A 23314-nucleotide genomic window follows, 5' to 3' on the forward strand; every position below is an offset into this window, starting at 1 on the left:
TAGCAGGAGAGATTCTTTATATGCTCCTTTTTGGCTTGTGACATTGCCCTGATTGTGAAAAGCCTCAGAAAGCACTAGCACTTCTTTAATGATATCCATAACTACTCAAAAGAGGTTAGCTTTAGCAACCTACATGTGAAAAACCAAGTGGATTATTAACATGCATAACTCTCTAGAGTATGGTATACATTTGGATTGACCATTCATTTGGGTTAGTCCCTCCTTACATATGCATTGGATGGGATAATGAGCTGAGTTTAATGCTGAATAGGAAGAAAATAAGCAAGTTTATATTTGAGAAATGGTCAAGTACTTTCAATGATCCTAAACTGTTCTCTGAAACAAAGTCCATTTATCCAAGCCCATTAGTCTTCTAGTTATCATCATCAAGAAGCATTTATTAATCACCTACTATATAACAAAGATGCCATATGGCCACAAACCATGGAATGCTACCATTTCTGAAGAATCAGTACTCTGAGTGACCTAAAGAATAACAGAAAGGGGCAGAGTAGGTTTAAGTAGTCTTTAGTTTATTACTGCCAATGATCATTTGTGCACAAGAGGGTGGAGGGCTAAAAATGTTACTCAGGAACTTTATGACTGGAAGAGGAAATGGAAAGAATGAAGAGTAACAAGTGGATGTCCTATGAGTTGGTCTGTGGGCCTTCCAAAGTGTTAAAAGGTCTAGAGCAGCATTGGTGAATATTTTTGAGATTGCATGCCTAAACTGCAACTTCAAGTGGCCTGTGAGTGCCCCCACATTACCCTGGACAGTGGAGAGAGGAAGTGCTCTCATTGGGCAGCTGGACAGAGGATAGGGCATGTGAATATGCTCTTGGGCTCCGGGAAGAGGGTTAATGGAGCAGCCCTCTCTGTACTTCCCCAGCACTTGTGCCATGGCTTCGCCAATATGGGTCAAGAGGAAGATCTCTAAAATGTTGGACAAATCCTCCTTAGAGCATTTATGGAAGGTCATGGACAAGAATCACACATAATGAGAAGAGCTAGATGAGGTACAATCTGCATTAGTAAAGGCAACAATCATATTGATCCAATCATTTGTACATTGAAGAAGAATATTGGATATCTTAAAATATCATAAAGCATAGTAAAACAGATGATAAATAGAAAACTAGATAGATAATGATCTTCATCTATCCCCTCTTGCCTTCTACCTCTGTGCAGTCCAACAAGCTGCCTTCCAATGTCTCTCTTTATCTCTCTCTCTCTCAGAATCCTTTTCTTCCTCCCAGGCTGATTCTGGCCCTTTTAGATCATGGCAATCTTTCTCATGTGTAGTCTAGGATGGGGGACTTAAAGAAGATGAACCTGCACCAGGAACCCAGGTGATTCCTTTTTTGTTTCTTCTTCGTTTTTGCTGTTAGTGGCAAAAGCAGGCTGGCTCCAAGGTCAGAACCATTTGATGAGATTATGTCCACTGGAGGTGAAATGTAAACTGACTAATTGGTAGTCTTGCAAAAACTTTACATCCCCAAAAGGCTTAAGTATGAACATTTTTTCTGATTGTTCTAGTAGTGATAAGTTACTCAACCTGTGATAAACATTGTGATTCTTTTATACTTGGAAACCTTTTTTCTGTATAGGAATAAACCTGCTCCATACCTGATACATATTTTTATATTAAGTAGCTCTTTTACTTTCCTAGAAGGCTCTCCTTCCTCACTAATATTCATCTCCTGGCTTTCCTAGCTCCCTTCAAATTTCATCTAAAGTCCTACTTTGGCATGAAACTTTTTCCAATCCTCTTTAATCTTAATGCTTTCCCTCGGAGACTTCTCCCAATTTATCCTTTACTTATCTTGTTTATACATAGTTGTTCCTTCCCTCTGAGAGCATGCCCAATTTATCCTGTATGTATCTTGTTCATACATAGTTGTTGGCATGCTGTCTCTCCCCATTAGACTATGAGCCCTTTGCTATCAGGAACTGCTTCTTTTTCTTTGTATAATCCAGCACTTAGCTTCGTGTCTGGCACACAGTAGGTGCTTAATAAATACTTGTTGGTTGAATATTTTTTCCCATTATTTGATGGAGGGGCTCTAGATTATAGCCCAAGGTGACATTACTGCAACTAGCAATTTTTCTCATGAAGAACCAATGAAAACAAGTACTGGGGAGCCTCCTCTCTCTAGAGAGAAGTCAGGCTTCCTCCAGAATTGAACCCTGGGTAGTAAAAGAACATGGATTGCTACAGGTCACCAGCCCCATGTCCTCAGAAGTACTTAGCTAGTCATAGTGCCAGACTTGTATTTCTGCAGAGGGACATTTTCATCAGCAATGATAGTGGAGCTGCAAAATTGTGTACTCGATCACGTCAGTGCCCAATGTCCTATGAAGAAGTGCCAGTTATACTGAAGATGAAGTAGGAAATAGCTTATGGCCCTGACCAAATAACTATATATGGAGGAAATCCACGCTGGAAGTAAGATAATTTTAGAGACACTCAAATTGATTTCCACAATATCTTAAAGAGGGAATATTCTAAAAGAATTGAAGAAATAACAGACAGAATCAGCAGAGACACCACACGAACATCAGCAACTTCTGACCTCTATGCTCCCTTTCTCATCTCTATAAAACATTCTCAAGAATAATCTTTGTATAAATTGAAGGTATTCTTGTGGAAAATGAGAGGGCAACAGGCTGATTTCACAGATGGTTTTCTCCAGCAGATGACATTTTTACTATCAGTCAATTAACATTTATTAATCACCTACTATGTGCCAGGCGCTATATACTAAGCACTGAGGATCTAAAACAGTGAAAAAGACAATCTTGGCTCTCAAGTTGCTTACAGGTAATGGGAGAGACAGCGAATATGTGTTATTGTTGGATCATTTTTTCAGTTGTGTCTGACTCTTTGTGATCCCATTTGGATTTTTCTTGACAAAGATACTGCAGTGGTTTGCCATTTTCTCCTCCAGCTCAGGCAAAAAGGGGTAAGCAATTTGCCCAGAATGACACAACTAGTAAGTTTCTGAGGTCAGATTTGAACTCAGGGAGATGAATCTTCCCAACTTTAGGTTCAGCACTACATCTACTGTGCCACCCAGCTGCCATATCTATGTATAACAACTATGCACAAATAACCTATTATTAAGAATACAGATAATAAAAGATTTTTTGAATCTTGTTTTGTAAGAAAAAGATATTTGACTTGGTAGAACATTCATTCTACTTAAATGTTCTCCTCCAGCTCCCATGCCTTATGTTAAAATCTTCAAGAATTTATAGTTGAAGAGACAGCTAGGTAGCCTGGTGGATAAGAATGCTAGACCTGGAATTGAGAGGACCTGGGTTCAAATTTGACTTCAGACACTTCCTAGCTGTGTGACCCTGGGCAAGCCACTTAACCCCAATTGCCTAATCCTGATCACTCTTTTGCCTTAGAACAGGTGGTGCTCAGTGTTGATTCTGAGACAGAAGGTTAAGAGTTTAAAAATAAAATAAAATACTATCTTCTACAAGAAACCTTTCCTGATCCTTGTAATACTGGTGCTTTTCCTCTGTTGATTATTTCCTAGTTATTCTTCCTTTTGTTGATTATCTCAAAATATATACTGTATCCATTTTGTTTGCATGTTGTCTCCCTCCTTACACTGTGAACTCCTTGAAGGCAGGGTTTGTTTTTTGCTTTTGTATCCCCAGCACTTAGTATAGGGCTTGACACATAGTAGGTGATTATTAAATGTATGTTAACTTGACTTGATTAAATTATTTGAATAATCAATGTTAACTGCCTTCTCTCATTCTCCCCTCTCTCTCAGATTCACCTCAATCTCACTCTGCTTTGTCCTTAGAAACTCCCTTGGCTGCCTCCACAGATTTGAATTGCATATCTTTTCTTCTGAAGCAAAGTCACCCCTATAATAACATTCAATTAAATATGCAAATGAATTTCCACTGACTGGCTCTGTATTTGCTTAAATCAAGTCTAATCTGGTCTTGACAAGGAGAGTTGCTGCCTTTGACTGGACCTTTGGTTTTAAGAGAATTCTCAAATTTATTTATCCAGAATTTATTATAAATTCACCCAGAAAACAAATGGGAAAGGACCTGTTTGTACAAAAACATTTATAGCTGCTCTTTTTGTGGTAGCAAAGAATTGGAAATTAAGGGGATGTTCCTCAATTGGGGAATGGCTGAACAAACTGTGGTATATAATGGTGATGGAAAACTGTTGTACTATAAGGAATGATGAACAGGATGATTTCAGATAGAGCTGGAAAGATCTACGTGAACTGATGCAGAGTGAAATAAGAAGAACCAGGAGAGCATTATACACAGTAACTGCACTATTGTGCAACAATCAAATGTGATACTGTGCTACCAATAGCAATACAATGATTTAGGACATTAATGCTATCCACCTCTGGAGAAAGAATTGTTGGAATATAAATGCAGATGAAAACACATGATTTATCACTTGTTTATTTGGGTTTGTGTTTTGGGGCTTGGGTTTTATAAGATTATTCCCTTATAAAAATGAATAATATGGAAATATGCTTTTCGTGATAATACATGTATAACTCAGATGGAATTGCTTGCCAGCTCCAGAAGTGGGAAGGGAAGGGAGGGAGGGAGGGAGACAATATGGATCATATAACTTTGGAAAACTATGTGGAAATTTGTTATTAAAATAAAAAAAAGAAAGAAATTTACCCAGAATTATTCTTACAGTGTGCTAAAAAAAAAAATCACTGGGAAGGATTTTTTTTTTTTTCAGGAATGGTGGGGAGAGACAGAGGGGTGGGCACTATTGTGAAGTCTTCTCCACAGCTGCATGACCCATTCCTGGAGCAGGAAAATTCATTTTTCAGCCAGAAGGTAAGCAAGTCAGGGGTCAGGAGAGGCTCAGGATCCAAGGACAGCTGAGGAGCCCAGGGAGATCAGGATGGGCGTGTGTATAACTCATCCCTAATAGGAACCAGAGAGCCCTGTTTCTAATTGCCTATGGTTTCAGCGACAACAGGCACCTGCTTGACAGCCTTGCATCTCTTAAACCCAAACTCTTGCCCCTAGAACAGGGAGGGATCTTAAAAGGGTTAAGAGAAGAGTGGCTGAATATGAAGGAAGGGTGAGAACTATTTAGGACCATTTCCTTTTGCCCTAAGAATTTCTCAGGAGGACCTCCAGCTTTTCTATAGACCTAATTGGCTGAGCCACTGCCTCTACTTGCATCCCACCAGAGGGATGATGACAAAAGCAGGTTTTGCCTTCTATCCTCATGGTCTCCTATCCCTTGCTAAGTGTCACTTCCTTTGCTGAGTGTTAATAAAGTTGAGATTCTCTTTTCTTACCAGTCTATCCCTTCCACCTATCCAAAAGTTCCTCCTCCTACCCTACTCATCATTTTTAATACAAACATATTCTATTCTCCTTCCCATAGTAAAGTTTGCATATTCTTTCTGAAGTTGTCTCTTCTCTTGTTAACATTGCTTCCCATATCTGATTTGCCCAAAATTCCATTCTCAACTATTCTAACAGTCCAAACCTTATGAATGTGTCAATGATAAAATTGCATGTGAACCAATGGCTTTGGGAGACAGCAGTTTAATCCAAAGGTACAGAAATTTCAGGTACCAATGGAAGGTTTGAAGGGGGAAAAGGGCAGGGGAACCTTTTAGTACTTTCAGTGAGATAGCTACAGTAGAGATCCCTTTTCTATAAGTTTGCTTCCTTATCATAAAATGGCCTGAGATCTGCTGGAACTTTAAGAGAATCAAGAATCATCCTAAAGAGTTGGCTGTGGAATTTCCTGAATTTCTTTCCCTTATGAAAGGTTGGAAGGGCTCTTTACAGACTTTTGATTTAACCTAGACAAAGAAAACTCTTGAGAGGGAAAAAGGAAGTCTAAAGGGACCAGAAGGCAGTGGAGAACTACCTTTTTATGGGGATCCTCCCCCCCCACCTAGAGCGATAGCTTGGTAGGTTTGTTTCCATTTGTTTTATCCAAAAGCAGTGAAGACAAGGGGCTAAGTTGATAGAGAGCCAGGCCCAGAGATGGGGGGGTAGGGTCCTGGGATCAAACTGTCCTCTAGGTTTGTGACCCTGGACAGGCCACTTAATCCCAATTGCTTAGTTCTTACTGCTTTTCTGCCTTGGGACTGCTACTTTGTATATTTGTAGCAGCTCTTTTTGTAGTGGCAAATAACTGAAAATTTAGAAAGTGCCCATCAGTTGGAGAATGGCTGAACAACTTATGGTATTTGAATGAAATAAAAGCTATTGTGCTCAAATAAATGACTAATGGGATGGTTCCAGAAACCTTGAAAGTCCTGTTTGAGACGGTCCTGGGTAAGAAGAGTTCAGAACTCAGGCTGTTTTAGTTCCATCTAACTTAGGCTCTCCCCTTACTCTTACCAGATCCCCAATTTGATGACATTCTCAGCTTCACTATTACTTATATTTTCCATCTGGTTTTGGTGGGGTGTTGTTGTTGTTGTTTTTAGGGGGAGAAAGGTGCAGGGAGCAAGAGAGCTGAACCACTGGCTGATGTACCAAAGAAGGAAATTGATACTTAAGGGGAAGAAAAAAACTAATGGAAATTTGGAATCCCCTGAATTTGCCATTGCTACTTAAGTCCACATATACTGGGATTGGCTTTATCACAGAGGCCTTTTTGGGAACGGTTATGGTGGCCACCCATCTGATATTTAAGCATCAGATCTTCTAAATTGATCTTGGGTCTCCTGATTAGACAGAGGACACATCTGTGTGTCATACTAGCTGCCTGGGGTCCCTTATCAATCTTTCCATCAAGATCATTTTTGAAATGGTTGCCTTAGTTGCAAACACTCACTGGAGACTCAATAGAATGGTTTCTTCCTATGTCCCACTGGGAGGGCATGTGTGTTCTTAGATTTGCCAGAAAAGTAAGTACTACTTTAAGGGGACAGACAACCCCTAGCTTATAATTTCTGTCCATGGGATCACAGGAACAGAATCCATTTCTTTCAGTCTTCCTGAGCTACTTTATCTGGAGATCTAAAAGACATGGCAATTAATCTTTGAATTAAATTAGTTAACCTCAAGCACAGCCACTGTGGTATATAAATAGACAGCAGTGTTGTGTTTTTTTATAGAAGATATTTGTCATGCAATTATACATGTTTGCAATTTGTGCCATTCAAGATAAAATCTGGCTGCAAAACTTTGGATTGGAGTGTTTTCTCCAAGGGACAGTGCCTCATTTTAAGAAATAGATAAAACTGGAGAGCATCCAGAAGGCAACCAGGATGATGGAGAACCTCTAAGACCTAGACCAACTCCTTCAGCTCCTGAGTTGAAGGGTCTTAAGATGTTTAGGCTGGAGAAAAGAAGACTGGGGTGGGGTCATGATAGCCATCTTGAAATATCTGAAGAATTAACATATGGAAGAAAGATTAGGAAAGATTGGCTGAGGGTGGAGGGAAGGGGGGGATGGCAAAGAACAATGGCTAGAAGATGCAAAAAGGCAATCTTAAATTCAGGACATAAGGAAAAACTTTCCAACAATTAGAGCTGCCAAGTGGAATGGCAACCTCAGGAGGAAATGAATTCCCCTTCACTGGAGGAGGGGGGCCAGTCTTCAAACAAAAACTGGATGACCATTTGTTGGATTCAGATGGCCTGGGCTAATATCCAACTTCTGATGCTTACTGTAACCTGTATGATCTTGAGTTTAATGTCCCTGACCCTCAGTTAACCTCCTCTGTTAAATAAGTGGGTGAGACTAGATAACCTCTTAGGCCTCTTCCAGCTTTAAATCTAGAATCGACAGAGATTGTTTCTTCCTCTTTCTTCTGCAAACTTTCCAGACTGGACAGATATTTATAGATGGAGAAACTGATAGACCCAAGGCCAACAAGAAAGAAGAGATGGGTTAAGAAAACTCAGCTCCTGGCTCTCAGTCCAAAGACTTCACCCTTGAACTAAATGGCTTCTATTTGCATATCTTTTGCTTTTAAAGAGAAACAGACCAACATACAGAAATACAGAGTCGGAGAGAAAGGGAAAGAGACAGAGACAGAAAGACAGGGGGCAGAAATGGAGAGAGACAGAGAAAAGGGCTCATAGGAGATCTCATGACATTGGAGAGATAAAGTGTGGAGAGTCCACTTGGGAGTCGGTGGGGGAGGGGGAGGAAGAACACCTGTTCTTAGTTTTGTAGGACTCTGAATATATTGTGCTTATTGGGGAAAAATAATTAGGTGAATTAGTTGGATTGCTGGTGAAGTGAACCAGCTTGGCCTTCTGCCATATGCTCAAGGTAGACTATGGCCCTTTTAATGAGGCTCCAATATGATTTTGGCTCCAGAGTGGGTCAGTTTTAAAGCACAAAAAATTCCAGTGGTATAGACATGCTTTTAATCCAAGAGCCCAGGTAACAGCTGGTCAGGAATTTACAACCTTCCCCTCCAGAAGGCTTGAGCAGCCAAGGAAGCAGCCACAGGCAACTGTGGCCCTCTAAATCAGCAACATGTAAATCAAAATAAAATAATATAGCCCATGCTACAATATAGCTCTATAGATTTAGAAAAAGTAGGACAGAGCCTCCCCTAGTATAGTTATGTTCATGGCAGTTACTAAGAGTCTGCCCAGGGTGTGCTTTGGAAACCCAATGCAGGACAGAAGATGCAAAGCACCATTCCTCTATCACAGTTGTGTTCATGACTCTAAAGGCCTTTCTTTAAAGGGGTTGGGTACAGTGTGTGTGTGTGTGGGGGGGGGGAGACCCTATTTTAAAAAAGGAATCCTTTCCCCCTCCTTTAACTCTGCTCTCTCAAATGTACTGAAACAGAAATTGTTTTCTTTAAACAGTGAATATGTTTTCTGCTCTTGGTTAGATCTTTTTTCTCTTCTTTTTCCTTCTCAGTGAAACTGGATCGGTCCGTTTTTACTTCTTGTCTCTAGTAATTTCCCTTTCAGGTTCTGATGCCCTAGCCGAGGGCCATGGAGGCTGGGCTCAGAGCTCTGCAGGGAGACGCTCTGGTCTTTCAAATGAAAACATTATGTCTCTTAGAAATATTATATTCCCAAAGGCTTTGCCTTCTCCTGCTCCCCACCCCTACTCTTCCCCCTAGATTGAAAGCCAGACATAAAGCCCATCTTTTCCAACCATGTCCTTTTCCTCTAGGCCTCACAGGTGCATTGACTTAAATATACAGACACACACAGACAGAGCCTGGTTTGGACAGCATGGGCCCCCTGCCTGAGATGCTCAGTATCCAGGAGAGCAAGGAGGCAAGGCTGGGGATTCCTATGATCCTAGGAGAAGACAGGCAAACCCCTCCACATGCAGGCCAGGGAAAAACTAGGAAGAGCACTTAGTCCAGGTACCATTTGCTCTTCCCATAGCCTGAGAACCCCCGGATTTTTAAACCTGGGGCTCAAAACAGCCAGATCCTAGGCTGGAATTTGCTTCCAAAGAGGTAGGGAGGAATTCTCATGTGTACAGTTTCATCAGATGAGAAAATGTTCTTCCAGATTAGCTGGACAAAATGACAAATTTGTCTTTCTTTCTGGCTCTACCACACTTCATCTTTTGTCCCTGCCAGAGCCATTCCCAATCTGAGATTGATTGAAATTCAATCAAGACTGAGGGCCAGGCCTAGAGACAGGAGGTCCTAGGTTCAAGTCTGGCCTCAGACACTTCCCAGCTGTGTGACCCTGGGCAAGTCACTTGACCCCCATTGCCTACCCTTACCACTCTTCTGCCTTGGAGTCAATACATAGTATTGACTCCAAGACAGAAGGTAAGGATTATTTAAAAAAAAAAAAAAAAGATTGAGAATACCTCAAATTCCCTAGGACTCTGGAGCTTAGAACTGGGGGAATCCATAAACCTTTTCTGTGGGTGCTTTTAGGCCTCTTTTGTTCCATCTGTCTTTGACAAACATTTCCCCCCACCCTGAGCATTCTTGCTATATGTCCATATGAGGAATCCCCATCATGAGGGTGGGAGGATAGAATGGGAGAGACTTGGCCCAGGAGAATATCTGCACTCAATATCCCCTGTGGCTTCTGAGATAGAGCCTCACTGCCCATACAGCTAGTTGTAGGTGCTTCCTTTTTTTTTTTTTTTAAATAATTATACTTATTTACATTTCTTGGGCTTCTTTGGGGGTGCTTACAATGGAAATTTCAGCTCATGTCTATTTTTTGAAAAATAAGAATGACTCAAGGGTTCTTTTTTTTTTTTTTTAATGTACGTTTCTGTTGTTGGTTGCAACAAATCAAAGAAGACGTATTAACTAACTTTAGGGTGCCCCTGGCCTGACCTGGAAGAGGCTGCTTTTCTAAAAGTCCACTGATGCCCACTCTCCTTTATTTGTGTATATGTCTTATCTCTTCCATGAAGGTTCCTGGTAGGGTGGGGAGGGAAAGCAGGAATGACAGTGACATCTTCTATCTCTCTCTCTCTGCCTTCTCTTCAGCGCTTAACACAGCACACTGGATATATACATAGTTGGCTGTTAATAGATGAATGAATGAGTCTTGGGAAAGGAGCTGAAGAGGGTTCCTCCCCACGTGTTGCACAGAGGGGCTAATACTCAAGGGTAACCTGGGATACCTATGAAAGAAGCTTCCCTGGGGAGGGCAAACTTTCCCCTAAGGACTCTCTGTCTCCTGGTGGGGATGCCAGGAGTAACTGCAGCCTGAAATGGCATCAGACCACAGCCTGCTGGCTAAAATTACCCTTCTGCTTTATCATCTTGAGAACATTAAGGGCTGTTGTTAACAGATGTTTTCTGTTACACGTTATTTGTTAGTCTAATGAAAGGAGGTGCACTAGCTTTCAAGACCTCAGCGTTCTACAGAAGGTTTTATATGAGAGGCTATTGCACAGCTCTGGTGAAGAGAGCGTCTCTGCCAATTGTGCTTGGCGGGTCCGGCTTTGATTTTGATGTTTGCAACCATTTGCATTGTAATTTTAGCTCTGGTTAAATGTCATTTTTAATAACTCCATCTATGGCGTGTAAATGTCTGAGCAAGCCCAAGAGAGGCGGGAAGAGAGCAGAGAAAAGAAAGACAGAAATGGAATTCTTGGTCAGCAGGAACGAGTAGAACTGCCGAGGACGGTGAGCCAGCCAGCTCATGGGATGCAATGGGAAAAGCTGTTTGTCCTCTTGTTTGTCCTCTAAGGGTGGGGACTAGATGCCAAGGCTAGAGAGAGGGAGAAGACTGTAGGGAAGGTCAACTGAACCATCCCTTTGGGGAGAGGAAGTAAGCAGCAGAGATGGAAATAGTCTGTATGCTAAAGGTAAGGTCCTATCCTAATGGTACAGAGGGACACGTGGCCAACTTAACAGTGAAGCCCAACTCCCACAATGAGCCTCGGCTGGAAGGTAGAAATTGGGCTGGGGGAAAATCAAGACATGGTAGGGGGTTAACGGGATAAGTTTTCTCCAGCTAAAATTCTTTCTTACTTTACTCACAACCACTTGGGTTGCTATTCTTTGGTGACTTAGTTACACTTTCCAGTGACCTGTTCTATTTTCTCATCTTTATCCCAGACACTAAGACGTCCTGGAAAATTTTAGATCCTGGAAATTCAGTGCCCCATCTACAGTGTTGGCTGGCCCCCATCATTCCATTTTCAATCTAGCCATCTAAGTCTCTCTCACCCAAAAAACATCTCTGTTCTTCACTAAGATCAGTTTATGTGACATCTTCTATACTCCTGACTAGTTGTAAAAACTGGAAAAAATATCTTTTTCCAGATGAGTAAATCGAGGCAAATGACTACACAAAGGAAATGAGGGAAAGCTAAGGTGATTAAGTCTTGAATAATCAACTCATATTTCTAGTATCACTTTATGGTTTTCTTATGACCATCCTATGAGGTAGGAGGTTCAAATATTATTCCCATTTTATAGATGGAGACATTGAAACCTAGAAAAGTGCTCAGAACTATTATGTGCTAGGGTTGGGATTTGAACCTAGATCTTTTGATTCTAGAAAATGATCATTTTTCTCATAATGTGGAAATAGAGTTCCCTCGTGGATTTGTTCCTTTTATGAAAATCCTTCCATTCCTTACCTCTTGAATTGTATGTTCTCTCTCTGTTCTGTATATGGGAAACTTCAGTGATCTTTCCTCTAGTGTCAAAACCACCCGGTATCCATCTGATTCCCTTTTATTCTTACTTATCAAGGCAGATTAGAGCCCAGTCCTTGAATCTTCCTTAAAGGGAGCTCAGTAACTGAGATACATATGTACGGGTGTATGTATGTAGGGGTGGGGGTGGGGGGTGGTGACTATATGTATATAATTTGGTTGAGGTTTTTTCAATGTTGACAATAAACTTGTTGGCCCAGACCAGGAAAGTTCCAGCTGCCCATCCCATGTACAGCTGGGAACAGAGAGAGCTGGCAATAAAGAGGGGCTGGAATAAAAACGTCCTGGGCCTGTTTCATTTTAGGACACCAATAAAAGATACCATTACCCGTAAAAGTCCCTGTGTGGACTATGCCCTGCCACACAATGGCCCCTCTGCCTTGGGGTGGGAGCTGAAGGTTTCCCAGATGTGTGGAGAGGGAAAGAAATAGTTTAGAGAAGGCTATAGGAAAAAGACAGCAGAACACGTGGCATCATGTATTACCCCTAAAGAATTAAACTCGACACCTAGACTCATAGATGAATTCATAAAAAGCTCCTCACATTTTACTTCCTAGATTATGGGAATGAAGAGTTGACTGAAATTTAAATGAAGCAATGAATTATTTAAAGAGATATTTTCCTAGCAATTTTTGTAGTCGGTTGCCTCTAGTTCAAGCCAAAGCAAGTTTTATCCCATCCTGCCCTCAAAATCTTCACTAAGAGATATCCCTATGAATTATATTCTGAATCCTAAGGGTTTTCAACCCAATCCTCTGTTCTTTATGGGGCCAACAGAGCTTGGATCCATTCCCCTGTGACTTCTACATGGAATTCAATGATCTCTTTTCCCCTGAAATTGCTGGGCTCACAAGTCGCACCACAATGCCACATTTTCCCTTCCCTAGCTTATCAAACCCTCTTTCTTCTCCCTCCTCTCCTCCCTCCTCCCACAAGGCCTTCATCAAAAGAGGAGCAAGATGACTTTCTCCGACCACATCGTCTAAACAGGAAACTCCCCCAGCCCTCCCTTACTCACCACCTCACAAAAGGCACTTAACCCTTGGCCCCTACCTAATACAAATAGGTAATCTCATCTTCTCATTATTAGTATTTATCCTATCACTGGTTCTCTGGGTGTTCTCTCTAAGTTTATCCAAGTGTTGATCCCCCCAAAAGGGATTCCTAGTAAGATAAGGGTTGGATTACCCATCCTCTGCAGACCCTTTCGGCTCAGAGATTCTGCTATTCTGTATCTTCGACTCTAAGAAAAGAAGTTGGGGGTTGGGTAGGGAAACTCTGTGTAATTTTCCCTTTGGGAGAATCTAATATAATTACAACGAATCGGCCGACTAACACACATTTTTATTTTTTTATATTTTTAATTAATCAGTTTGTTTGTTGACTACATTAAAATTTCCAGGCATCTCCTTCCCTCCTTACCTCTCCTGAACTAGAGAAGGCATCGTTTGACAAAAAAAAAAAATTATATGTGTGTATAAAGCCAAGCCTTGAATGTTTCTATTTATCAGAGTTGGACATTCACAAGTTATTCTTCAAACTAATAAGCATGTTTTCAGTGCCTACTATGTGTTAAGCACTATGCTGGGCATCTGGGTTACAAAGAATGAAACAATCCTTACTCTCAAGGAGTTTACCTGCTAAAGGTGTGTGTGTGTGTGTGTGTGTGTGTGTGTGTGTGTGTGTGTGTGTGTGTGTCTAGGAGGGAATTTATAGTCCACATAGGAGGAAATCAAGACAGTGATGGGCAAAATGGAATCATAAAACATTTAGGTTAAAGGGATAATGGAGAGTGTTTAGAGAACTCAAGTCCATTGCTTTGTAGCTTTGAAAACAGACTCGAGGATGAACCAACTTACCCAAGATTACACAGGGAGTTTGATGTAGGGTCTGGACATGAAGCTAAATCTCCTGACTGGGAGATCTCATTTTCGTCTCTGCCATTGCTATACTGTTTCTCACCTGAAGCTCCCAGCCCAAAGTTAAATTAGCTGTGTATGCGATAGAACAAGGGGTTCAGGGTGGAATAAAAATCATACTCTCAGCTTTGGTCCAACTCTGATATGTCTAAGAAGCTCCCATGTCAACATCTACCAAGACTCACTTGATCCTACATCCTCTCTGCTCAGGAGGAATATCTGTAGATGATGGTAAGGGCAAGGAAGGGATAAATCAATCCATATTTATTAAGCACCTACTATGTGCCAAGCACTAAGGATCCAAAGACAAGAATGATGATAGATTGTTTAACACATAGAGAACTTAGAGGTCATTAAGTCTAATCCCCTTGTTTTATAGATGAAGAACCTGGGATCCAGAGAGTTTCAATAACTTGCCCAAAGTCACAGCGTTGTAAGGGAACAGAACTGGTATTTAAACCCAGAGAAAGTATTATTTCCTTAATAATACTATCTAGCATTTATATATCACTTTAAGTTTTGCAAAGTGCTTTACAAATATCCCATTTTATCGTCACAACTCTGGAAGATAAGTGCTATTACTATGTCCACTTTGCAGGTAAAGAAACTGGGGCAGAAAGCAGTTAAGTGACTTGCTCAGGATCACAAAGCTAGTAAGAATCTGAAGCTGAATTTGAACTCAGGTCTTCCTATCTCTAAGACCATTACTCTACCCATGATAGAATGAAAAGGTACTTACCTACCTACCTTTGCATTCTATTCGATTCTTTCCTAGTTCTTGCAGGTCATCTAGTCCAGCTCAATGCCTTCTCTCATATCCCTTACAAGTGGTCATTGAGCCTCCTCTTTAAGGCCTCTAATGACAGGGAACTCAGTTCTATTCACTGGCCCTTTCCTTCTCTCAAGGGTCAATTTGAGTAAGTCTGGTCCTTCTACTTTACATCCCTTCAAATATATGAAGTATATGACCTTTCTCCAGGCTAAACATCCCTTGCTTCTTCCATTGATACTTGAATGACATAGTTTCAAGTCTACTCATCCTAGTCACCCTCCCTTCTCTAGGTAAGCCCCAGCTTTTCAGTGTCCCTTCTAAAATGGGCAGCTCTAGGGAGGGCACTCCAAACATGGATTGACTAGTGCATCTCCTTCCCTCCCTCTGGAATAGGCTCTTGCTGATGGCCTATCAGAGCAATTCCAAATCTGTTAACTGAATGTTCTAAGCCCTGCACGAATGAACACCATTCTTACCATTATTAGGTCTCAAATTCTCTTTATTGTCCCAAGTGCTCATCCTTTCCCAAGCTATACTTATCCCTCATTCTGCCCTTGACTCCCTTTTCTCCCCATCCAATTTCTACACCTAAATTGTTGTCTCAAGTCACATCCTGAAGCTTTCTTTCCCTGTTTACTGTGAGAGCTCTCTATTCTGAAAAAACCTATGAAACATCTAGTCTCTATGGTACAACTCATCTCTTGGTGATACATTGTCTTCTTGTACTACATTCCAGATTCAAACAGGGGAAGCGATTCACCTCAACACACACTTATTAAGTGCCTACTTATGGACAAGTCCATTGTGCTAGGGTCAGGAGTAACAAAAACCCAAACTTCCAAGGAGCTTACATCCTTATGTAGGTCAGGGTTGGTGTCTTTTCCTTATTTCTGTGACTTAGTAACTAAGGAACTCCACAACTATTCCCATATCCAGTAGAATCTCTTGTATAATGCCATTTAGTAGATGACACAAGACTGGACACATGGTAGGCACTCAGAAAATACTTGCTGTTTTGCTCCATTCAAAACCAGCTTATGTTATATTGAAAAAAAAAAAAGCAGTCAAGAATGGACACTGACTGGGAAATCTACGCAGTCCTCTCGGGCTACTTGGTTAAGCGTTAAGTTGTTTGCATCAGGATAAAATCAGTTTTTAAAACCCCAGTGCATCTAACATTTATAAGTACAGTCATCCAAACTCCCAGGCAAAACTCCTTCTCCCTCTACCCTACTTCAAACACATATCTTCTCCCTCCACTTAAGATCAGTTCTCATATCCCCAGCCTGAGGGTTAGTCCCTTCAGGTTTCCTCTTTGTCATATATGATCCGTCTGTGGCAAGGAAACATGGTCTGAAGAGGACAAAGATACATTCAGATAGTCTTACAACACAGTAATTTTTTGAGGTTCCCCTAATCCTCCGAGGCAGCTGATCCAACTGGTTTCCTGGGATGGTGTCTATGGCACAAGCTGAACACGGAGGGCTATGACTCCCAGGTTCTATGGGGGTGCTTGTTAGTTTCACTCAAGTATTAAATTGGGGAGGGAGGCAAGATCTCACTGAAAACCAGATGCTGCATCTAAGCTGCAATATATATTTTTTAAAATGGAAAACAACCTTCCAGCTAATGATTACACAGAAGCCATCCACAAACATGAGGCTAAGTGAGCCACCAAAAAGCAGATGGATGAATCCAACGGTGTTGCTGTCTATCTCGATCCCAGCAAGTTTTCCTGTATGGGTCAGTTGCCCTCTGCTACTCTGGCAAGGTTGGAGGTGATGGTGGCATTTATGCTTCAGATCCCTTGTGTTCTATTGGGGAGAAATCTCAAACACACATACATCAGGCTGCCAGCTTTCTAAGGACTCACACACTGAGGGGGTTTGCCAACTGAAGGGTTGGGAGTATCTACCCTACACTAAGTCTTTTGGGGGTAGTCTCTATCAGAATGTCTTTTTGAGATTTTGAGACTTTCTGGTGGGGGGGGGGCGGTGTCTATGGCCTTTGGTACACCAGGGACTGTGAAATTGGAGGTTCAGATAGGTACTAAAAAGAAACCAATACTTTTAAGTGACTAGAAAACCAATGATGGTTCTAGAGAATGGACAAGGAGACATCCTGGGCTCCTCATGGCAGAGAAGGGAGAATACTAATGTACAGTGTTGTGTACACTATCAGAAGCCCTCAAGCTATTGGGCTTTGTTCTTAATTACTTTTATTTGTTACATCAGAGTGTTCAATCTCCAGTGAGGGTCAGGAATCTTTATCAAGAAATGAATGTGATGTAAAAGATAATACAGTATTAAATATATATATATATATGTATATCTATTTAAAAAGAGCTTCAGATCAGTAGATACCATTTCGTTTCTTGACCAATCATCCCTCCTACTCCTCTCTCCCAAGTCTTACTTCTCCTGCCCTTGGAGCTGGTAGCATACAGCAGATGCGGGACAGATTCTGCCCTCTGTGCCAAGCCAAAAGAAATTCCAAGCCAAATTTCAAATGAAAATTATGTTGGAAGTTCCCTGGCAATATGTGGTCATAAGAGAGCATCCACCGAGAAGAAAGGGTTTCTTTCCCTCCTCTGGGGCTAGGTCCCAATCCACTAACCGGACTTTTATTCAATGCCACTTCCTTTCACTTTTTAGCCTGGCCGGTAGAATCTTGGAATCGCCTAACTTGTAAGATGATTGTCAAGGTCAAAATACCAGTCTCAGATGATCTATGGGCTTCTCTGATTTTCTTTCATTCTCTCCTTGCTTTCAGTCATCAAGTAAATACCGCGTCTCGAGTTTAGGGAAACTAGGTGGATGTGTGGTGGCGGTTGGTTTTTTCTCCCTCCCCAATCTCTGACAGCCGCAGTGAAAAGAACACATTTTCAGTCCCAGAGTTTTCCGAGGATAGGCAACAGAGAACTGAAAAATGGCAAGAGGAAGTTCCGTTTTAGCCGAAAAGTTTGAACCTTTCACTCTTGACTTTCTTTATTTTTGTAGCTTCCATGTTACTAGTTTCCGCCCTGCCCACAGGAGGGAAACTTTGAAAGAAAAGGCCAGTTATTAATGTGGTCTCTTTTGTTGTAACTCATTGCGAAGGCAGCAACCCAAGGGTTTATTTTCTCAACGTGCTTGGCATATCTTAACGCCCTAGCTCAGACCTCAGAGTTTGATTTGGGAGGAATCCGAGATCCTGGCTAGCTCTGACTCACTGAAGAAGCCGCTGCTTTTCTCTGCTATCTCTCCGAAAGGAGGGGGTGCCTGGTGTCTGGGAAAACCACCCGCCTTCAGAAACGAGCTGGGTCCACCTTGTGACCTGCAGTAGCGCTAGCGCGCGCGCCCTCTCTGTCTCTCTCTGACTCGCTTTGTCTCTGGCTCTCCCTCAGTCTCTGCCTTTCTGTTTCGTTCTCTGCCTCTGTCTGTCTGTCTCTCCCTTTCCCTCTCTTCCTTCTTCCCTCCCTCCCTCCCTCTCTCTTCCTTTCTCTCAATGAGAGCATGTTGTGATTCAGCTTGGTCTGTTGAAAAGATATCCATTTCTTAACTTTTTAGTATGTACCATTCTTTCCTCCTCTATCCACCGCCCCCACTTTTTAAAAAAAGAGGGGCACACTTCTCTTTCTTTTTCTCCAGATCTAGAAAATAGCTCCCTGATGCTTCGGGGAAACTAACTTACAAACATGTTGGAGTCCTTTGGGAGTAGGCAGAGCATTTCCAAGGCCAAGGGGCCAGAAGGAAGTTAGAACATGTGGCCAAAGCTGGCTGGAAACTGAATCTTGGAGATCTGCCTGGTGCCTGCCTGGGCAACTTAATATTATCCTGAATATAATTCAAGACCTGCCAGGTCATAGATAATGGTCTCGAAAAAGAGAGAGCAGTGGCCAAGGGAAATGAAAAGGAAGTTAAAATCACAGAAAGAAATGACCACCTCCCCCTCCATATTTTGAGGCAGGAATCACAGGATCATAGTCCTAGAGAAAAGGGCCTTTACCTGGGATCTGTGAACTTGTTTTTTAAAAAATATAACTATTTCAAGATTATTGTTTTCCTTTGCAATCCTAGGTTTTTTGTTTTATGCATTTAAAAATATCATCCTGAGGCATTCGTAGACTTTGCCAGACTACCAATAGGGTCCATGACTTCCAAAAAGTCTAGGGCAAGTGTCACCAAGCTATAACTGAGATTTTTTTTTTTTTTTGTATAGCCTATGAGCTAAGAATGGTCTTCACATTTTAAAAACAATAAAATTTCATTAAAAAAAACCCATTCTTAGTCTGCGATCTGTACAAAAGCCAGCGGTAGAGGCAGATTTGGCTTGTGGGCTATAGTTTCCTGACCTCTAGCTAGAGCTCAAAGAGTCCTCAGAAGCCATCTAGTTCAGCCTCCCTTATTTTACAGATAAAGAAATTGAGGCATAGAAATGAAGAGAGCCAGTTATTCTTGGGCCAGTAGTCCTTTTTTATTCTCCAACATCTTCTTCTAACTTTAAGACATGACAAGTGGAATAAGCATCTTTGCTTTGCTGAGGGGATGCCACCCATGTGATTTGAACAGGGCACTCTTGCTCCTGAACTCCCTGAGGAGTGGCGGGGCTGGTGCACATGGAACCCAGATGCCCAAAAGCCTAGAGTTCCATGGAGAGCCAATAGCTTACAAGGCCTTTCTCCTAACCCTTCAGTCTCTTGGCTTGACTAGAGTGATGATGCCTCCACTTGTCTCCTGGGAAATGATGAGCTAGGAGTAGTAATGTACTTCTGTCTCCTACCATTCTGGGGCCCTGACTGTGCTAATGGAAACCACTTTTTTTCCCCCAGTCAAGGAGTCTTTTTCGCCATGGCTTTCTAAGAATAGAATAGTTTTCTCTTCAAATTAATTAAGTTCCTTGCCTTTTTCCCTCTACGCTTCCTCGGATCTTTCATCCGTTTCCATCCCCTTCCATCCTTCCCCTATTTCACTAGTAGCCCTAGGAAAATGATGCCATCCCCAGCACCTTTCATGTCTGCCGTTCATAGTGGAGACTAAAAATATTTGTCAACTAAATGAATGATGATACTCATATTCACTGTGTCCATAGCTCTTCGTGGGTTTTTGAAGCACCTTTACAGAGACTATTTCACCATTCTAATTATCTGATTCAATCAACCCCTCACTGTTTTTTCCCTTTGCTAGCGATTAGCTGGTGCAGAGTCTAGCTTGTTCTTTGAGATAATATGTAAATCTGTAATCTTTGAGATAATAAAGTGCTGAGCACAGTGTCTGCTACATAGTAGGTGCTATATCAATATTAGTTATTATTGTTATTAATAACATTTTCCCTGAATGTTTTCAATACAATGGAATTTCTTAGATCTTTTAGCTAGTAGAGTTTCTAGTGTTTCTGCCAGGCCCCAGCTACTGGGGATTTAACTCTCTACCATCCTAGGAAGATAATTTCATTAAATCGAATCTCTTCAGAGTCTGCCCCCTGAACTCCCTCTTCTCTGCTCCTCTTGGAGAGAGAAAAGGGCTTCTCCTCTTCTCTACAGAAAGTTACTTCTCCAGTTCTGTTTCCTCTGACTGGAGGGAGACAGACGGGTTATAGGAGACAGTTTGCTTCACCTTTGATTCATTAGGAATAACAAACCCGGCTGCCAAAAGCACTCTGAAGGGAGGAAGACTTGGCCAAATGGGGCTCTTTCTCTTCACAGAGAGATTAGGCATGGCCACAGCTTTGCCATTAATTACAGAGGCACTTTCTGATCCCTGCTTCCTGCTTGACCTCATATGCAGGTTAAGCATCAGTTTTCTGTGGCCATGTCTGTCTAAAAACAAAACAAAGCAAAGAAGGCCAAACCATCACCCAACATGAAACCCCTAAAGCTCCTGGGAGTCTGATGCTGTGGCTTGGGAACTTATTAGTCATTTTACAGATGCTGTGCTGTCCTAATTTCCTGGCAGGAATGATGCTGTGAAATATGAATATAGCCCTTACATGGAAAGGCTAATGATAGGAGAGGGGAGCGAGTGACTTCTCTCCTACATTCATCCAGGGGGTAGTCACCAGGCACTCCTATGAAGCAGCAGCACCCTGTGGAAGAAAGTTCTGCACATCTGAAAGAAACCCACACCTCCAGGGTGTTTACAAGTGCTCTGCTACATAGGCTTCTCCCTAGTCTCTTTTAATATCCCTTACAACTTAAGGAGGTACTGCTACACCTTTAGATCAGACCTACCCCCTTTCCTTAACAACTGCAGAATAGGTGTCCTGGAAGCAACTTAGAACACCAATCCAAAGGGGGATAGGGATTTCTAGTTTGGATTCTCTCTCCATCCTTATTCTTCATTACATTTAAGCTTCAAGGGAGAGATGACTAGCGCTATAAAGTTTTTCCAGAGACCACTATCAGAAGACAGGGGAATGAAAAAAAAAATTGCTTAGGACCTTGGAAGTAAGAGGCATCTCAGTGTCTAGTCTCTACACACCAATAGTCAGTTTTTATATAATGCTTTTAGTTTTGCAAAGCACCTTATACATGTGAACTCATTTGACCTTCATCACCCCTTTGAAGTAAGTGCTATTATTGCTCCCATTTTACAGATGGGATAACTAAGACTGGAAGAGGATTCCACTACTACAAAGAGTCTGTGGTAGGATTGGAATTTCAGGTCTTCTTAATTCCAGGTCTGCACTCTATCTGTTGGGTCACCAAACTGCTCCCTAGATCTAGCTAGGAATTTACTTTCCCACATCTCAGGAAAACAATTTGATTAAATCTAAACTCTCCAAACACCCAGGCAGAGTGCTTCCTCCTAACACGTAAGCCTATCATTTAAGTGAAAGTTGTTGGGGGTGGTAGGGTCTTGGCTCTAACCAGTAACTCATGAGAAAGTCAATAATCCCCATCTTCCTTTGAGATGCTGCAATAAAAACAATCTACATGTCTATAGTGCTTTAAGATCATAAACTTTAGGCACTAGAAAGAACCTAAGCGATCTCCTAGTCCAAACCTTTTATTTTATGGGTTCGGGAGACAAGTAGTGCAAATATTAGCATTCTCATTTTATAGATGAAGAAACTGAGGATCAGAGAGGTGAAGGGATTAATGAAAGATCACACAGCTAAGAAAGTGTCAGAGCCAGAGTCAGAACGCATGTCTCCAGACTCAGCCTCTAAAGCTTTTTCCACTAAGATTCCCCTCATGCCAACATTCCCTCCACCTCCCCCAGTCTTCTCTAGGAAGTTTCATGTTGTTTTGTTTTTTTCTTAAAAAGAAAAAAGAAAGAAAACCTCTCCACCCAGATCTGTAAAGTCCTTTCCACAGACTGACTCATTCGGCTCACCAGGGTGTTGCTTTTGCTGCTGTTTCATCTCTAGCACCCACTAATCCTCTGACATCCCTCTCCGACTCCCTACTGAGGCCTTGGCATCACACTAGCCACAGTTTAGGGAGGGGGCAAAGTAACAAGGTGAGGGGTGTCCGCCAGGCAGGACTCTTGCTCTTAGCTGAATGACTCTCGGGGGTCTCCTTTCGATCCATCTCGGGACCCCAATTGGTGGTAGAGTTGGGGTAGGGGATACGGGGCCGCAACTAAGCCCAGGCTGGAGGCATCCTCAGCCTTCTGGTACTCATTAGAATTAAGTGTTTCCCATTAGATATCCTTGGTCCTCATTAGAGAGCTGCCGCCCTCCGCCCCTACACAGGATGAGGGGTTTTCTAATGAGCTCATTTGGGTGGCGGGGGAGGTGGGTGAAGAGGATCCCCCTCTCTTCTGCGGCGCCCGACCCCCTTCCTCCCGCCAAGCCCCGAGGTCACTTACTGTCCTGGGGCGCCGCCTCGCTGCCGCTGCTCCCCCCGGACGGGTCCTGCAGCCCCCGGCTGCCGTCCCGGGGCTCGGCCCGGGGCTCGCGACCTCCGTTTCTGCCCGCGGCCGCCACCTCCTCCAGGTCCAAGAGGTGGCTGACGCTGAAGTTCTTTCTGGCCTGGGCGCAGTCCCCCGGCTCCAGGAGTCGGCCGCCCAGGGGCTGCTGCGTCCCGAACGCCTTGTCCATGCCGAAGGCGCCAGAGGGAGCGGCGGGGGCAGCGGCCGGGGCGCTGGGGCTGTCCATGCCGCCTCCGAGCCGCGCGGCGACGGAGCTCGGGCCACCCGGAGCCTCTTCCCGAAATACGCTTTTTAAAAACCTCTCCGCCAACTCTGCCCCTGTGCACTCCCTTCACTTTTTCTAACTCTCGTTCCGCCTCGTGCTGTCTCTGAGAAAACAAACTTTTTCTCTCTCTTTCCTCTTCTTGCTCCTTCGCTTTCTCCCAGAGGTTGTTAAAAAACACAATCTCCTCTCATCACACGCCCCTTCTTGAAGGGAACCTCTTTACTTAGTCTTCCCTCCCACCTCCTCCCTCCACCCTCTTTCCTCCTCCTCTCCTCCTCCTCCTCCTCTTCACTCTAGTCCTTTCTCCTTCTCCAACCCGTGAAGGGGCAGTGGGGGTTGGAGTGGGCAGGGGGCTCAAAATAGGGGAGTCAAAAC

The 23314-nt window shown here is 42.6% G+C and overlaps 1 protein-coding gene across 2 annotated transcripts in view; it reads right to left on the reverse strand.

Annotated features, from left to right (window-relative positions):
- PRRX2 (paired related homeobox 2) overlaps positions 1 to 23109 on the reverse strand; it is a 70874-nt gene extending 47765 nt beyond the window's left edge. For both annotated transcript variants that reach the window (XM_044661332.1, XM_044661333.1), the window contains exon 1: positions 22612 to 23109. In XM_044661332.1, coding sequence (XP_044517267.1) covers positions 22612 to 22900 — 289 coding nt within the window. In that variant the 5' untranslated portion in view covers positions 22901 to 23109. The remainder of the gene's footprint in view (positions 1 to 22611) is intronic.
- Between the last annotated feature and the right edge of the window lie 205 nt (positions 23110 to 23314).

This window comes from Gracilinanus agilis, chromosome 2 (assembly GCF_016433145.1).
Source record: "Gracilinanus agilis isolate LMUSP501 chromosome 2, AgileGrace, whole genome shotgun sequence".
NCBI classification, from domain to species: Eukaryota; Metazoa; Chordata; class Mammalia; order Didelphimorphia; family Didelphidae; genus Gracilinanus; species Gracilinanus agilis.